The sequence below is a fragment of the Sapajus apella genome, unplaced genomic scaffold (genome assembly GCF_009761245.1).
Source record: "Sapajus apella isolate SASKATOON/1434 unplaced genomic scaffold, GSC_monkey_1.0 scaffold96, whole genome shotgun sequence".
NCBI lineage: Eukaryota > Metazoa > Chordata > Mammalia > Primates > Cebidae > Sapajus > Sapajus apella.
The window spans coordinates 761,303-776,944 of NW_022437036.1; the positions used below are offsets into that span (position 1 = coordinate 761,303).

Here is a 15,642-nt window from a genome sequence, read left to right on the forward strand (position 1 = left end):
ATTCTCTTTGGACCAGCTGCAGGATGAGACACAATGGCCCCTCTTTCTCTGGGGCCCAGAGGAGGCAGCTGTGGGGCTGGTGGTCTGCAGAGCCTACCCACATTTTTCCCTCTGTCTCTGGGCACTGGAGGGCATGGCACCCCTGCACCGGCCCCAGCGGCTGCCCTTTTTGGGTCTAAGAGGTGACCCCATGCTGGTCAGTGACCCTGGCCTCTGTTTAGCCTGCCAGCCTGCAATGGGCTGTAACAGCCAGGGGCCGGGAGGGGCTGGGGGCATTGCAGCTGGAAGCCCAGAAGCCCAGAAAGTGCTGTTTGCAGCAGGAGTGCGTGCTGGCCCCTCCCCACCGTGGTGGGTGCTGGGATCCCCAGCAGCACAGCCTGGAGGGAGGGGCCTCCCGCTGCTGCTGCTGCCGCTCACCATGGCAACGTTCCCAGCTGGGCCCTGCAGGTGGGGGTGGCAGGCCAGGTCACCCTTCCCCCTCTCCGAGGGGCTACATCCCTCCTGGGCCTCCCTGGTAGAGCCAGGCCTGCCTCAGGCACACCCACATGCTGGGTTGGAGGGTGGGCTGTCGGGGCTGTGGCTGGCCCAGGTCTGTGGCTTGACCTGCAGGCATGCTGCCCACTGCCAGCCCTGCCCCAGCACCTCTGATCTGGGGGATGTGAGCTGCTGCTTGAAGGGAGGCTCCAGACGCAGGAGCTCCTCTGCTGCCATGGAGACTGTTTCATTCCCTGCCTCCAGGGCGTGCCCGGTCCCCTGGGAGCCAGCCCCAAGGCATGGCCACGGGGGAGGACATTGTCCTGGTGGCCATCTGGGGACCCAGGGGGTGTAGCAGGTGAAATGCTCTGTGAGCGGGAGCTGAATCCACACCTGCACTGGGGCCAGGCCCGGGCTGAGGTCACCCTGAGACCCTGGGGGCCGGAGGGCCGTGTTGGCCCTGCTCCCCACCCTGCCGCCATGCCCTGCCCGCCTCTGGGCCGCCAGCCTCCACCTGCCTGCGGCGGTGGTCCTGGGGTGATGGCCTGGCTGTGCCCCACGCACAGGTGGCTCGTCAGGCTCTTGGAGGCTATTATTAACCCGGCAGTGGCGTCACCAGCAGCCAATGGGAGGCAGGTTTATTTCCGGGGCTGACAGCTTGATAGCGGTTAATTTTAGCTGCATCTTCTTTCCCGAGGCTCGTGAAACCCTAGCCAGCCAAAGGAGGGGTTGCCTGTGTCTCCCCAAACAGCTCAGGGATGGTCCTGGGGGCTCTGGGAGGGGGCGAGGAGGGGCGGGGCCTCCCCCAGAGGAGCTCTGATTGGCTGGTGCCCTCTCGGCTTGCCATCCCCCTGTCCGCCCCCCAGGCTGTTGGTGAGGGAGGTACCGTGACCAGGAACTCAGAGGCAGGAAGAGGGGCCCAAGACCTGACCTGGGGGAGGGCAGGGAAAGCACAGGCCATGGCCAGGGTGGTCCCCAGACTTCAACGTGGAAGCCACACTGGCCTGGCTCAGGCTTCCTGAGCCCCTTACTTGCTGTGTGGCTTTGGACAGGAATCTTGGCCTCTCTGTGCCCAGTTGCCTCACAGTTCTCAGGGGCCTCCGCCAGCCTTGCGGGGCCTGCTTTGTGGCCTCGGTCCCGGCAGCTTCCACCCCCACACGCTGTGCGCACCGACAGCCCTGGTCCCCGTCCCCGTATGCCGTGAACTCACACTGCTGGGTGAGTCGGCTGTGGCTGGTCACGATGCTTGTACTCGAAGCCATTTGCTGCTACCCAGCTGCTGACGAGACTTTTGCCTGCTGGTTCTGCTGTGACAGAACCTGAGACTGGGTCACTATAAAAGTTTACTTTATAAATTTATAAATTCTGTTTATTATAAGTAAACAAGTTTATTTCTCACAGTCTGGAGGCTGGGAAGTGCAGGGTCAAGGTGCTGGCATCCGCTGCATCCTCAGGTGGGAGAAGGTGGAAGAGCAAGAGAACCATTGCCATGAGCCCTGTTTATAGGGCACGAATCCATTCAGAAGGGCACACCCTTTACGACCCAAACACCTTCCCAAAGCGCCAGCCCCCAACACTGTCACACTGGGGATTAAGTTTCCAACTTTGGGGACGTGGTCAGACCACGGCAGTTATTCAGCAGCGAGCATTCCATGGTTAGTGGTCCTTCAGCCCTACTCAGTCTATGCAGTGGCTCAGAACATCGGTGTGTTGGCATTCAGCCTCGTGACCGCAGCCCCGTTAGCTGTGTGTGTTCCAAGTGTCTCCGGGTACTGAGTGGGCAGCTCTCAGGACCCCGAAGGGCAGCACTGTGGACCAACCGCGTCCTGGCACCCAAGAGACCCTTACCCAGGGTGAGCACACAGGTGCTGTGGGGAGGACGCCACGTTCCACTCTCAGGGGCCACTCCTGTGGGTGGCAAGACACCCTCAGCACATGTGAGCCCCCAGCACTGCTGTGGGTGAGCCGGCAGCCAGGGGGGAGGGGTGTCTGGAAAAGGTAGCCCAGAGTCCTGGTGGTCCTCGGGGGAGTGGGGTGGGCATCTCAGGGATCCCAGCCTCCTGCCCACTGTGATCCCCCCCGGCTGGGGCCAGTCAAACACCTGCAGCAAGCCTGCCCACCAAATTCTGGCCTAACCTTCGGCTGCAGGGGAGGCGTTAAATATAGAGACCAGCTGGGTGGGGTGGGGTGGGCCTTGCTTTCTCGCCAGGCGGTTATTTTTATTCCTGGCTCCTGTTTGATGGCATCAGCAGCACTCGGAAGTGCTGGGGCATCTGGCAGCCTTCCCTGCTGCCCCTCCTGCCTGTGGCCCTGGACTCCTATGAGGCGATGCAGCCACAGACCAGTGTCCTCCTGAGAGGCCCTCTCCATGGGCTGGGGAGAACTGCTTGGCCCCAGCCACTACCCTGGGCCCCTGCCTTCCCTTCCTCCTCACACCTGCCAGTGGGCCAGGCAGGAGTCTGGGCTCTGGGGATCCCCATGGCTTTGCCCAGCAGCAGGTGCTGGGCTGGACCTGGTGCCTCCATGTCTGCACCCAGTGGGCACTCAGGGCTGAGAGGACAGGTGCCCGGGCTCTGCCCCCACTCAGCACACCCCTCCTGAGACTGCGCTGGCAAGAAGATCTGAGTCGGGGGCGGGGGCAGTGTGAGGGGGAAGACATGAACACCTGGGTGAGGTGACACAGTCTTGGGGTCTGGGAGGAAGTCCCTGATCCTGGTCTCCATGCAACACATGGTGGCCACGTCCCCTCCTCACTGACCACGCTGGGCCACGTCCCCTCCTCACTGACCACGCTGGGCCACGTCCACTCCTCACTGCCCACGCTGGGCCACGTCCCCTCCTCACAGCCCACGCTGGGCCACGTCCCCTCCTCACTGCCCACGCTGGGCCACGTCCCCTCCTCACTGCCCATGCTGGCATTACCCATGTGCTCAGGACCTCAGGGACTCCCCACTTTCTACAGAGTGTGGCCGGGTCTTTGGCATTCTGATCTCATATGAGGACCAGCTGTAGACCCAGGGGTGCAGCCAGGTGGGGCGCTGGGCGGGGGGCCTGGGTGTCTGGACCTGACTCCCGCCCTTGGCTGGCGCTGTTTCCCAGCAGCGGCTGGCGGTAGGCGCACGGGGAGGGGAGTGTCCCTGGAAGATGTCCGTGGGTCTGGGAGCGGGCTTCCAGCGTTCCCGGCCTGGTGGGAGCCCGGGGTCTCGGGGGAGGGTGGTTCTGGGCCGAATCTGCCGGCAGAGGCTCTGGCCTGTCAGAGCGCGCCCAGGAGGGCAGGCCCATGAGGACAGGGGCTGGAAACCAGCAGATTCCGGGGTTCCACCCTGAGGCCTGAGCCCCCGACCTCATTAGGGGGAGCCCCCGGGCCCGGGCATCCCCCGAGAGCAGGGCCTGGGAGCGGCCGTAGACCCAGGCCGGGCTCCCGGGCTGCAGGGCACCTGCTCCCGCCCCCGCCTCCCGGGCCGCCGCGCTCCCCTCGCCGCCCCATCCTCCCGCGCGGCCGCCGCGCGCTCCTCCCGGCCCCCCGCGCCCGTCCCCCCGCGCCCGTCCCCGCGGCCCGCGCCGCCCGCATCCCCCCGCGCCCCGCCCCCGCCCGCGCGCGTCCGCGTCCGCCCGCCCCGCCCCCCGCGCGTTCCGCAGTGCCGTGCTGCAGGGCGCGGTGCACTGCGCCGCCACCGTCAATAGGTGGACCCCCTCCCGGAGATAAAACCGCCGCGCCGGCGCCGCCAGTCCCTCTGGCTGAGACCTCGGCTCCGGGTAAGGACGCTCGGCCCCCGCCCCGCCCCCGCCGGACGCCGAGGGCCCCCCGGGGCCGGTCCTGGGCGCAGAGGGCGGCCGGCCCCGCATCCGCCCCGCGCGCCCGGATTCCGGCTCCTGGGGGTCCCCGCCTTGGCCGCGCTGGGCCGGGGCGGGGGTTGGGGGGCGGCGGGCCGGGTCCTGGGCGGCGATCGCCCTGTAGCCTTGACCTTGGGGCCGCGGGGACCCTGCGGCCGGGGCGATGGGGTCCGGCCTCGGGGCGCTGGGCCAGAGGACGCTGAGGGAGGCGGTGAGACCTGGGGGCCCTCCCCACCCCCACCTCCACCCCCACCCGTGCTCCCACCCCAGGGTTTCCCTCCTCCAGCCGCCTGTCCCCAAGGGGCACTGTGGGTTTCCCCACTGACCTCTGCGATGGGACGGGGCTGTGACCCAGGGCTCTGACCAGAGAGGAGGGGAGGGAGGGTCCCCTGATGCCCCCACGGGGCTGAGGGCATCTCCACCTGGCACTTGCTCGGATTGGCTGGGCAGGGTCCTCCCTCCTCTGGCTGGAACAGGGACCCCCACCTCCTGGCCACTGTCTGCCCCTGTGAGAGTCTTGGGGGGGTCGAGCTATTCTGGGTCCCTAATCTGGGCAGCGCATCTCCGTCGGGGCTCTGGTCCAGCCTGCCCGGCAGGGATGAGGGGAAGATGGCGTCGTCCTTTCCTGAGGAGGGGAGTGGGGAGCAGTGTCCGTCTCTCCCGGGTGGTAGTGGGTGGGGGTGGGGCGCAGTGTCCCTGGCCCAGCCCGGGGAGGGGAGTGAGCATGGAGGACAGGGCCCTGGAGCACTGGGCAGGTGACTCATCACCCAGCTCTGCTGGTCACGGGCGCACCCAGCCGGGCGCTGCGTGGTCCCTCCAGAACGGAGGCTAACTCCTTCGCAAGGACGGGCCGAGGGCTCCAGTGCCCAGTTATTTACAGCAGATGGGGCTGTTGGGGCTCACGTGTGGGGTGGGGGCAGGGCACAGCCTCTATTGGCCCCTGCCAGGCCCAGCAGGGTGGTGGGGGGACTCTTCCCTCCCCACCAAACATGGGGGCTTGCTTTGTGGGCAGGGACGTGGGCCCAGCCTGGCCAGGACAGTCTCTGCGGGTCTCCCCAGGGCTTCTCACCACCTGTCTCCCCCCACCACTGGCCCCACAGAAACACTGCAGCTCCTCTCGCACTGAGCCAGAGCACCCCGGGTCCCGCCAACCCCCCACACTCCAGCAGAATGGGTAAGGAGAAAACCCACATCAACATCGTGGTCATCGGCCACGTGGACTCCGGCAAGTCCACTACCACGGGCCACCTCATCTACAAGTGCGGGGGCATTGACAAGAGGACCATTGAGAAGTTCGAGAAGGAGGCGGCTGAGGTGAGTGTGAGGGCTCTGCTCTTCGCCCCCTGGGAAGGAGCCCGCCAACTCCCGAGGTGGCCAGGCTTGGCATCTTCCCAGCCCCAGGCCATGTGGCTCAGGTGACCTCCTCCGGGGCAGGAAGGACCCCCGCTGTGGGGCACTCAGGCCTCAGAGGGGCCGGTGGGGCAGCCTCTCTGGGGGGAGCTTGGTGGGGGAGGGGTGGCCATCGAACTGCCAGTCTTGCCCTGTGGTGAGGGAGGTGGCCTGGGAGGGTCTGCAGCCCACACGTTGGGCTGGGGCTGAGGACCCTGGAGCCTTGCCCCCTTCCCCCCAGGGCCAAGGCTGGGGCTGGGGGTGGTGCTGCCCTCACTTGTCCCAGGGCCCTGCCAGGACACACAATGCTATTAATAGCTGATTGATGGGCAGCCAGCCCGTCTGCTCCATTTTCTTTGCTGGGCTGTGGAGGCTGCTGTCTGGGGCGGCCCTGGGGTGGGGGTCCTGAATGGGGTGGCCCCCCGGCTGACCTTCTGAAGCAGCTCCTCTTTCGTGGCTGAGATGGTGGTGGGGGGCGGCCATGAGTAGGGGTCTGTTCTGTGGTTCCCCACCCCCCCACTCAGGGCTCTGGGGAGAACCCCACTTCTGGGAGGGCCTGCGGGAGCTCTCACCTGGATGATGAGTGGGAGGGCAGTTGCTGTCCTGGGCTGAGCCTCTGCCCTGGGGGTTGGGGTGCTCTGAGCCGCACCCGTTTAGGCCGGGAAACTGCATCATTCTTTACCTGGCCTCATCGGGAGGAGGCGGGGGTTTTGGAGCCGCTGGTTCAGGCCCTAGCAGGGTCTTGTCTGGGTCCCCTTCAGGCTGGGCAGCACCCTGGAGGGCAGAGTCCTGTGTCTTTGAGGCCCTGGAGGGGAGCTCTGCCCAGCTGAGTAGTGACGGCAGCTGCTGCCCTGACCGCAGCCCATCCCCAGCTGTGGGGGTCTCACTGGCTGAGGCCCCCCTGCTTCCCCTGTTTGACAGAGCGAGGAAGGGGAGGGGAAGCCTCAGAGACGCCGGGAGGCTGGGGCAGCAGGAAGGAGCTGTACGGCCAGGCCCTCCTCCTGACCTCATTCCACTGTCCTTTCTCCTTCCTTTAAAGAAATAACACAGAGGGTTACTTATCTGACAGCCCCCAACACGGTGGTATTATTGGCCTCTGGCTGAGGAAGGGATCTGGCGGTGTCCGCAGCTTCAGATAAAGGGGAGCCCTCGCCGGGGAGGGGTTTATCCCGTCTGGCGGCTTCGTTCTGAGACGGAGTGACTCCCAGGCCCTCGCGCCACCTGCTGGTGGACGTGCGTGGCCGCGCCCGTTTAGGAGGCGGTGGGGAGGCCGGCCCTAGGGGCAGGGTCTGGGTGTGGGGCTGGCGTCCCAGGACCCCGGTGGGGAGCAAGGGGGTGCTGGAACCCATCTCCCGTCTCTCCTGCCCGCTGGGCGGTGACGAGCAGCTCCCGCCGCCAGGGACTTGGGTGCCGGGTCGCGCCCTCAGCTGTGACCCCCACCCGCTCCAGATGGGGAAGGGATCCTTCAAATATGCCTGGGTGCTGGACAAGCTGAAGGCGGAGCGTGAGCGGGGCATCACCATCGACATCTCCCTCTGGAAGTTTGAGACCACCAAGTACTACATCACCATCATCGACGCCCCCGGCCACCGCGACTTCATCAAGAACATGATCACTGGCACGTCCCAGGTGGGCGGGGCACAGCAGCTGGGGCTGGGGGAGCGGCCGCTGTACCCCTTCAAAGACACTGGGGGGCCCTGGGGTCACCCTGGGGTGGTGGGCACCCCTCAAGTGTGCCACTCTCATCCATCCGGGGTCAGAGCTCCCCAAGAACAAATCTAGTGCCTGTGAGGACACCCGGCCAGTGTCAGAGTTCCCAGGTAGACGGGGAAGATGTGGGCATGGACACACGTTCATAGACAGAGGGGCTCGAGGCCAAGATGGGGAGCGTGAGCAGTGGGCAGAGGTGCCACCAGCCAGGCCCAGACTGGATGACATTTTGGAGCACTCGCAGAGACGCACAGACACCCCAGACACGGCGCCCTGCAGACACCAGCACCTCCAAACTGCTTTGATAACTATGACCTCAATCTGTCCTCAAATGAGGAACAGGACCAGAGAGGTGGAGTGACTTGTCCAGGGGCACAAAGCTCATTGGTGGTGAAGCCGGGACTGAACCTCAGTCCCCTGACCCAGGGCCTGGTGATGAGGCCCCCGAACTGCCCTTGAGGCAGGGACCCCCATGTCTCCTTCCCCAAGTCCCCAGTGGGCTGCTCAGGTCCCAGCCCACTGCCTGGATAAACCTGGGAGTGAGGTGAAGCTGGGCTTGCTCCATCCCCTGCCAGGCAGGAGCAGCTGGGCTCACTGTGTCCCCCGCCGGGCAGGTGCAGCTGGGCTCACTGTGTCCCCCGCTGGGCAGGTGCAGCTGGGCTCACTGCGTCCCCCGCCGGGCAGGTGCAGCTGGGCTCACTGCGTCCCCCGCCGGGCAGGTGGGGCCGGGCTCACTGTGTCCCCCGCTGGACAGGCGGACTGTGCAGTCCTGATCGTGGCGGCGGGCGTGGGCGAGTTTGAGGCGGGCATCTCCAAGAACGGGCAGACTCGGGAGCACGCCCTGCTGGCCTACACACTGGGCGTGAAGCAGCTCATCGTGGGCGTGAACAAGATGGACTCCACGGAGCCGGCCTACAGCGAGAAGCGCTATGATGAGATCGTCAAGGAGGTCAGCGCCTACATCAAGAAGATCGGCTACAACCCGGCCACCGTGCCCTTCGTGCCCATCTCTGGCTGGCATGGTGACAACATGCTGGAGCCCTCACCCAACGTGAGTGGCTGGCTAGGGCGGGGTGGGCCGTGGGGGCTGGCCGGGCCCCCTGCCCCAGGGCGAGGCAGCTATAGGTGGCAGGGGGAGGTTGAGAGCTTGTTCCTGGGACATGCAGGTTCCCCACGAAACCTGCTGGGGTTCCCTAACCGGCTCAGGGCCCAGCGGGAGCCCCATCCCCCTCAGCACTGAGCGTTGCTCCTCCATTCAGCCTCTCACGAGGCTGGCCAGGGCCGGTCCCCATGTCAGCGCTGCAGGGGCAGCGGCCTCCAGCACCAGGCCCACGAGCTTGGTCTCCAGGGCCCTGCCATGGGGGTGCTCGGTTTCATCTCTGCCAGGCCTTTGTCCTGACCCTGGACACCGTGCAGCGGCTGCGGGCTGGGCCGTGGGGGCCTCCCTGGCTGCCTCCCCGGGGTCTTGGAGCAGAGTTGGGCTTTGGGAAGTATGCAGATGTCTGGGCTGACTGGGAGGGCCAAGGATTGGCTCTTGGCTGGTCAATTGGCAGCTCAAGGTGTGAGTAGCCTGTGGCTCAGGGACTCCGCCTTGGCTGGAGGTGATGAAACACTTTCAGAACCTGGGACTGTTCCAGGGTTCTCCAAGCCAGGACCCCAGAATGGCCGCCATTGGGCTCTGCCAGCACGGTAGTTGCCCACAGTGAGGGTGCCGGTGTGGAATCTAGAGACAGCGGGGAGACTGGGAGCAGCCGCAGAGCCCAGAGCTGAGGTCTGTGGACAGAGCTGATAGGGACTGCCCCAGCCCCGCCTCCATCTCCTGTGGCTGGTGGTGTTTACCTGTGATGACACTTTCCTCACAGGCTATGATGTGGTGAAGGCCATCCTCTTCCTCCCCAGGGAGGCCTCCAGCCATCAGGGACCCTGCACTCCATACTGCCCTCTGGCCTGTGCTGCTTAAACAGGCCCTGGGGGGTGGGGTGCAGTGTGGCCTGCAGGGAGGCTCTGTGGGGAGGGGGCTGGGCTGAGCTTGGAGGCAGCATGGTGTCCAGGAGCCAGGGTTGGGGCGAGGCTCCCCCAGCTCTGTCCCCAGCGGGCCCGGCCCTTGGCCAGACTCGGCCTCCTGCCCTGCCTGGATCTGATGGTCAGGGGCCCCAGGGCTTGTGGCTGGAGTGGGGATTTGTTTCCAGTGTCAGCAACTCCTGAGCAGCCTGGGCTGGGAGGGGCCCTTTGTGTTTTTGTACTCCTCCTTTAAGAGGGGTCTCCTTCCAGGGTCCCTGTGATGCTGGGGCCATGAGCTCGGGTGGAGCACTGGGGCCATGAGCTCGGGTGGAGCACTGTGGGGAATTCTTCATTTCAAAGGGCATGAGGACAGTTTAGCCTGAACCGAGCACTCCTGGAGGCCACCCAGGGAGGCCTGAGGCTGGGGAGGCCGCTGATGTCTCTGTGATGGACCGATTTTCTCCTTTCCACCCAGATGCCGTGGTTCAAGGGCTGGAAGGTGGAGCGTAAGGAAGGCAATGCAAGCGGCGTGTCCCTGCTGGAGGCCCTGGACACCATCCTGCCCCCAACACGCCCCACGGACAAACCCCTGCGCCTGCCGCTGCAGGATGTGTACAAGATCGGCGGTGAGCCAGGGTGCTGTGATGGAGGCCTGCCTGGCCAGCTCTGCCTGCCCCAGACCAAGGCCCTATGAGGCTTCCAAAGACCAGGCTGTCTCCAATCTCTCCCCTTGCCACACACTTTCTGGGGGACATTCCATCCCCCATCATCCCCCATCCATCCATCCATCCATCCACCCATCCATCCATCCATCCACCTCCCAACCCATCTATCCATCCATCCATCCATCATCTCCTAACTCATCCATCCTTGTCTCCATCCATCCATCCACCTCCCCATCCATCCATCCATCCACCTCCCAACCCATCTATCCTCTCTATCCATCCATCCATCCATCCATCATCTCCTAACTCATCCATCCTTGTCTCCATCCATCCATCCATCCACCTCCCCATCCATCCATCCATCCACCTCCCCACCCATCCATCCTTCTGTCCATCCACCTATCCACCTATCCATCTAAACACCTCCCCATCCATCTATCCGTCCATCTCTTCATCCATCCATCCATCCATTGCCCTGCCCATCTATCCTTCTCTACATTCATCCACCCATCCATCCATCCATCCATCCATCTCCCCATCTATCCTTCCATCCATTTTCCATCCACCTCTCCATCCATCCATCCATCCATCCATTAACCCACCCACTTCCCACCCATCCATCTTGTCCATCCACCTCCCCATCCATCCATCCATCCATCTATCCATCCATCCCCTCACCCACCCACCTCCCTGCCCATCCATGTATCTGTTCATCCACCCACCCACCAATCCACCTCCCCATCCATCCATCCATCCACCTCCCCATCCATCTATCCATCCATCCATCTACCCACCCACCCACCTCCCCACCCATCCATCCTTATGTCCATCCATCCATCCATCTATCCACCCACCCACTTCTCTACCCATCCACTTTTCTACCCATCTACTCTTTGTCCATCCATCCACACATCCATCCATCTTCCTATCCATTCACCCATCCACCCATATTCCCACCCATCCATCCTACTGTCCATCTACCCACCCACCTCCCCATCCATCCCCATCCATCCATCCATCCATCCATCCATCCTGCCTTCTGTCCATCCACCTCCCCATCCATCCATCCACCTCTCCATCCATCCATCCACCTCCCATCCATCCATCCATCCATCCACCCACCCACCTCCCCATCCATCCATCCATCCATCCATCCATCCATCCATCCACCGCCCTATCTATCCATCCATCCATCTATCCATCCATCTACCTCCCCATCTATCCAGTCATCCATCCATCTATCCACCTCCCCATGCATCCATCCATCCATCACCCAACTTCTCTCCCGTTCATCCTCTGTCCATCTATTCATCCTTCCATCCACCCATCCACCTCTACATCCATCCATCCATTCATCTCTCCAAGAAGAGAAACCATAAACAAATCTGAGACCCCAGAGAGGGGCACTGATAGGAGACCCTCAGCCAGGGGTCTGCAGCCAGAGATGTTGCAGGCATCTGTGTGCACAGTCGGGGTGTCATGCTCACCCCAGCACAGAGCGCAGCCACCAGCTTCGGTGAAGCCGGCTGGAGGCTACATGGACCTCCATCACAGCCCAGGGAGCTGAGGGTGGAGGTACCCTGGGGGTGGAGGTACCCTGGGGGTGGAGGTACCCTGGGGGAGACAAGACCCCCATGCGGCAGCCACACAACTGGTGTAAGCAGATCCATAAGAAATGCGGGGGACGCTCAGGTGCCATTGCACCTGCGCTGTGTCCCGCTGAGTGGCCTCTTTAACAATAGAGACCTGCAGCATGTAAGTGCAGTCCCCAGAACCCGCAGGGGCCACCGGGCCCCAGGCAGGAGCAGTCCAGTGGCCTGGCCCACACTCACAGGGAGGGGTCCTCAGAGAGAAGAGGGGCCCCATAGTGCCGCCTCTGAGGGAAAGTGCTCCCCGGGGCATGGATGGGACCCCAGTTTCAGACAGTCCCCGCTCTGCCTGTCCTCCCCCTTCTCTGCCCCTGTGGCTTTTCCTTGGGTTCCTGGGAGCTCTCCTGCTCAGCCTCTCATCTCCCCAGCTGGGCAGGGGAGCCCCCGCTTCCCTTGGAATCTCTGAGTCTCCTTGTCCCTGGACTCCCCTCCCCCCAACACTCTGTCCATGGAGCCCCATCACCCCCAGGCCTGTTGGGGGGGCACTGAGTCCCAGATTTTGTGGGTCTCCAGGCTCTGTCCCCAAATCTCCTGCCCAGCACCCCCTCGGCCCCGCCTCCCCTCACACCCCCAGGCCTGTTGGGCGGGTATTGAGTCCCAGACTTTGGGGGTCTCCAGGCTCTCTCCCCAAATCTCCTGCCCAACACCCCCTTGGCCCCGCCTCCCCTCACAGCCCCAGGCCTGTTGGGGGGATATTGAGTCCCAGACTTTGGGGGTCTCCAGGCTCTTTCCCCAAATCTCCCACCCAGCACCCCCTCGGCCCCGCCTCCCCTCACAGCCCCTCTCTCACAGGCATCGGCACGGTGCCCGTGGGCCGGGTGGAGACTGGCATCCTGCGGCCAGGCATGGTGGTGACCTTCGCCCCAGTGAACATCACCACGGAGGTGAAGTCGGTGGAGATGCACCACGAGGCTCTGAGCGAGGCTCTCCCTGGCGACAACGTGGGCTTCAACGTGAAGAACGTGTCGGTCAAGGACATCCGCAGGGGCAACGTGTGTGGGGACAGCAAGTCCGACCCGCCTCAGGAGGCCGCACAGTTCACCTCCCAGGTTGGCGGCTGCGCCGGGTCCCAGGGCTCGCGCCTGGGGGGCAGCAGGGAAGCTGTCCTTGGTGAGGCTACTGTCGGCAGGTCGCCTGGTGGGGGAGAAAACGGACCCCCATGCCACTGATGGGGGTACATCGGTGCTGGGAGGGGCCCAGGCCTGGCGGCTCCCGGCCTCCGCGCAGCCCCTGGGTCTGCTGCCCACACCACACTGTGGGGATGCCCAGCCTTTGAGGCCCAACTTTCGTCCTGGAAAAATGCTTTTGTTAACTTACTGCCCGAGACGGCTCTGTCGTGATTTTGTTCTCTGTATTTGTTTTCATTGCTCCTCTTTGCTGGCCTCGTCATACGGTTTTTCTTTTTTTTTTTTGAGTCATAGTTTCGCTCTGTCGTCCAGGCTGGAGGGCAGTGGCCCGCTCTCAGCTCACTGCAACTTCCGCCTCTTGGGTTCAAGTGATTCTCATGCCTCAGCTTCCCGAGTAGGTGGGATTACTGGCACCCGCCACCATGCCCGGCTAATTTTTGTATTATTAGTAGATACGAGATTTCACCATGTTGGCCAGGCTGGTCTTGAACTCCTGACCTCAAGTGATCCGCCCACCCTGGCCTCTGAAAGTGCTGGGATTACAGGGGTGAGCCACTGAACCCGGCCTCTTCGTATGACTTTTAAAATGGCTTTATTGAGAGACAATTGAAATACAGGAATTGAGGTCAATTCTGTCACCACCACCCACCCCCCGCCTTTGTTCCAGCTGGGGCTGGCCGAGTAAGTGCTGCTCCTGCCCCTTTGAAACAATGAGCTTCTCAGCTGTTTATCTCTTGCTTAAGGAGGATGTTGAGGTTCAGGTCTGGGGGGTGCAGGTCTGGGGGTTTCTGGTCTTGGGGGTTCAGGTCTGGGGGTTCAGGTCTGGGGGATTCAGGTCTGGGGGTTCAGGTCTGGGGGGTTCAGGTCTGGGGGTTCAGGTCTGGGGGATTCAGGTCTGGGGGCTGGTCCTCAGAGCCTGAGCTTCCTCCACTCAGCACTCCGGGTCCACGAGCCCGTGGGGGGTGCCTGCGACTGGGTCTCCCAGCCCTGCTCTGGGCTCTGATGGTGCCCACTGTGGCCGGGCCTGATGGCCACCCATGGCTCTGCCCCCAGGTCATCATCCTGAACCACCCCGGGCAGATCAGCGCCGGCTACTCCCCAGTCATCGACTGCCACACAGCTCACATCGCCTGCAAGTTTGCAGAGCTGAAGGAGAAGATCGACCGGCGCTCTGGCAAGAAACTGGAGGACAACCCCAAGTCCCTGAAGTCTGGTGACGCAGCCATCGTGGAGATGGTCCCGGGAAAGCCCATGTGTGTGGAGAGCTTCTCCCAGTACCCGCCTCTCGGTGAGCCAGGCTGGTCCCCGGGAGGTGGCTGATTAGGCTGAGGGCAGGGGACTGCGGGATGGGGCGTGGGTGGCAGCAGGGCCTCCTTTCCTGCGGAGCTCAGAGCTGGCAGGAGGCCCATGGGCTTGATGTCACCTGGGATGGGTTCTGTGTGCAGATGGGCCCTGAAGGTGAGGAGGTTCCGCAGGTGAGGAGGCCCCAGGGTTAGGAGGCCCCGCGGGTGAGGAGGCCCCAGGTGAAGAAGATGCCACAGCTCCTCCCGTGGAGGAGAAGACCCCACAGCCTGCCAGTGGCTACCCTGAAGACGGTGGAACAGCCGCCCGGGCAGGGCTGGGGAGACCAACCGTCTTCACCAGGGCGCACTCCGAGCTGAGTGTGTTCTCATGGCGTTTCCGACCGGGCTTCACCCTGCCCGCCCAGCTGGATCCCCGGGTTCGAGTCCTCTGCCCCGCTCACGCGCCCCACCCCCCACCCTCCAGGCCGCTTCGCCGTGCGCGACATGAGGCAGACGGTGGCCGTGGGCGTCATCAAGAACGTGGAGAAGAAGAGCGGCGGCGCCGGCAAGGTCACCAAGTCGGCGCAGAAGGCTCAGAAGGCGGGCAAGTGAAGCGCGGGCGCCCGCGGCGCGACCGTCCCCGGCCCCGCCGCGCCCGGAACCCCGGCCCGGCCCCCGCCCCGCCCCCGCCCCGCGCGCGGCCCCGGCGCCCCGCACCCCCGCCAGGCGCATGTCTGCACCTCCGCTTGCCAGAGGCCCTCGGTCAGCGACTGGATGCTCGCCATCAAGGTCCAGTGGAAGTTCTTCAAGAGGAAAGGCGCCCCCGCCCCGGCTTCCGCGCCCCGCGCTCGCCTCGCTCAGTGCCCGTTTTACCAATAAACTGAGCGACCCCCAGCCGTGTGCGCCTGCTGCTGGGGGGTGGGCCCCGCGTGCCCGGACCCCAGGGTGGGCGGTAACACAGGACCCGCGGGGGTGTCCCCTGCGCTGCACAGGGTGGGCGCTGAGCCCTCGGTGAGGGGTGCCCGGTGTTCCCCAGGCCATGGCCCAGCTCCGAGGCCCCACCCGAGGGCCCGCTGGCCTGCGTGGTTGTGAGGGGCTTCTCTATGGCAGAGACCCCGGGGCAGGGGACGGGCTGAGAGTTCCCGGGTCTCTGGGGGCCGCATGAGAGCCGAGGGCTCCTGCACCGCGAGTGACACCCTTCCCCTGGCCCTGAACGCAGGGTCTCACTCTCCTCCTAAGCCTGTCACCTGTGGCTGAAGTTGGTGCCTGCCCATCCGTGTCGGGTCCAGGCCTTCTGTACACGGTTGTAGGAACTCCAGCCCCCAAAGCCTGGAGGCTGGGGGCTTTGGGTCTTCCCTGAGGTCCCTGGTCTCTCTGGGCCAGAACCTGCCCTAACCCTTGGCCAGCGAGCGTGGGGGCGGGGGCAGGACAGCTCCCTTCCACCCCCCCTGCTCTGAGAAAGCGCCCCGGCACACAGCCAGTCATGCTGCAGCGGGTGAAGGTTGGGATG

General features: G+C 64.3%; 1 protein-coding gene across 1 annotated transcript; it reads left to right on the top strand.

The window, feature by feature from the left end:
* Positions 1-3,970: 3,970 nt before the first annotated feature.
* Positions 3,971-15,024, top strand: EEF1A2 (eukaryotic translation elongation factor 1 alpha 2). The gene is made up of 8 exons (XM_032257014.1): positions 3,971-4,230; positions 5,409-5,622; positions 7,147-7,326; positions 8,162-8,458; positions 9,884-10,034; positions 12,515-12,771; positions 13,903-14,137; positions 14,617-15,024. Exons 2-8 carry the CDS (start codon positions 5,479-5,481, stop codon positions 14,742-14,744), a joined length of 1,392 nt encoding a protein of 463 aa, XP_032112905.1. The 5' UTR covers positions 3,971-4,230; positions 5,409-5,478; the 3' UTR covers positions 14,745-15,024.
* The last annotated feature ends 618 nt before the right edge of the window (positions 15,025-15,642 follow it).

Excerpts from the sequence above, each read along its gene's own strand:
- EEF1A2 (XM_032257014.1), top strand. The coding sequence starts at position 5,479 with ATGGGTAAGGAGAAAACCCACATCAACATCGTGGTCATCGGCCACGTG. Across the intron at positions 12,772-13,902 it reads CCGCACAGTTCACCTCCCAG|GTCATCATCCTGAACCACCC; the intron begins GTTGGCGGCTGC and ends CTCTGCCCCCAG. Across the intron at positions 14,138-14,616 it reads CTCCCAGTACCCGCCTCTCG|GCCGCTTCGCCGTGCGCGAC; the intron begins GTGAGCCAGGCT and ends CCCACCCTCCAG.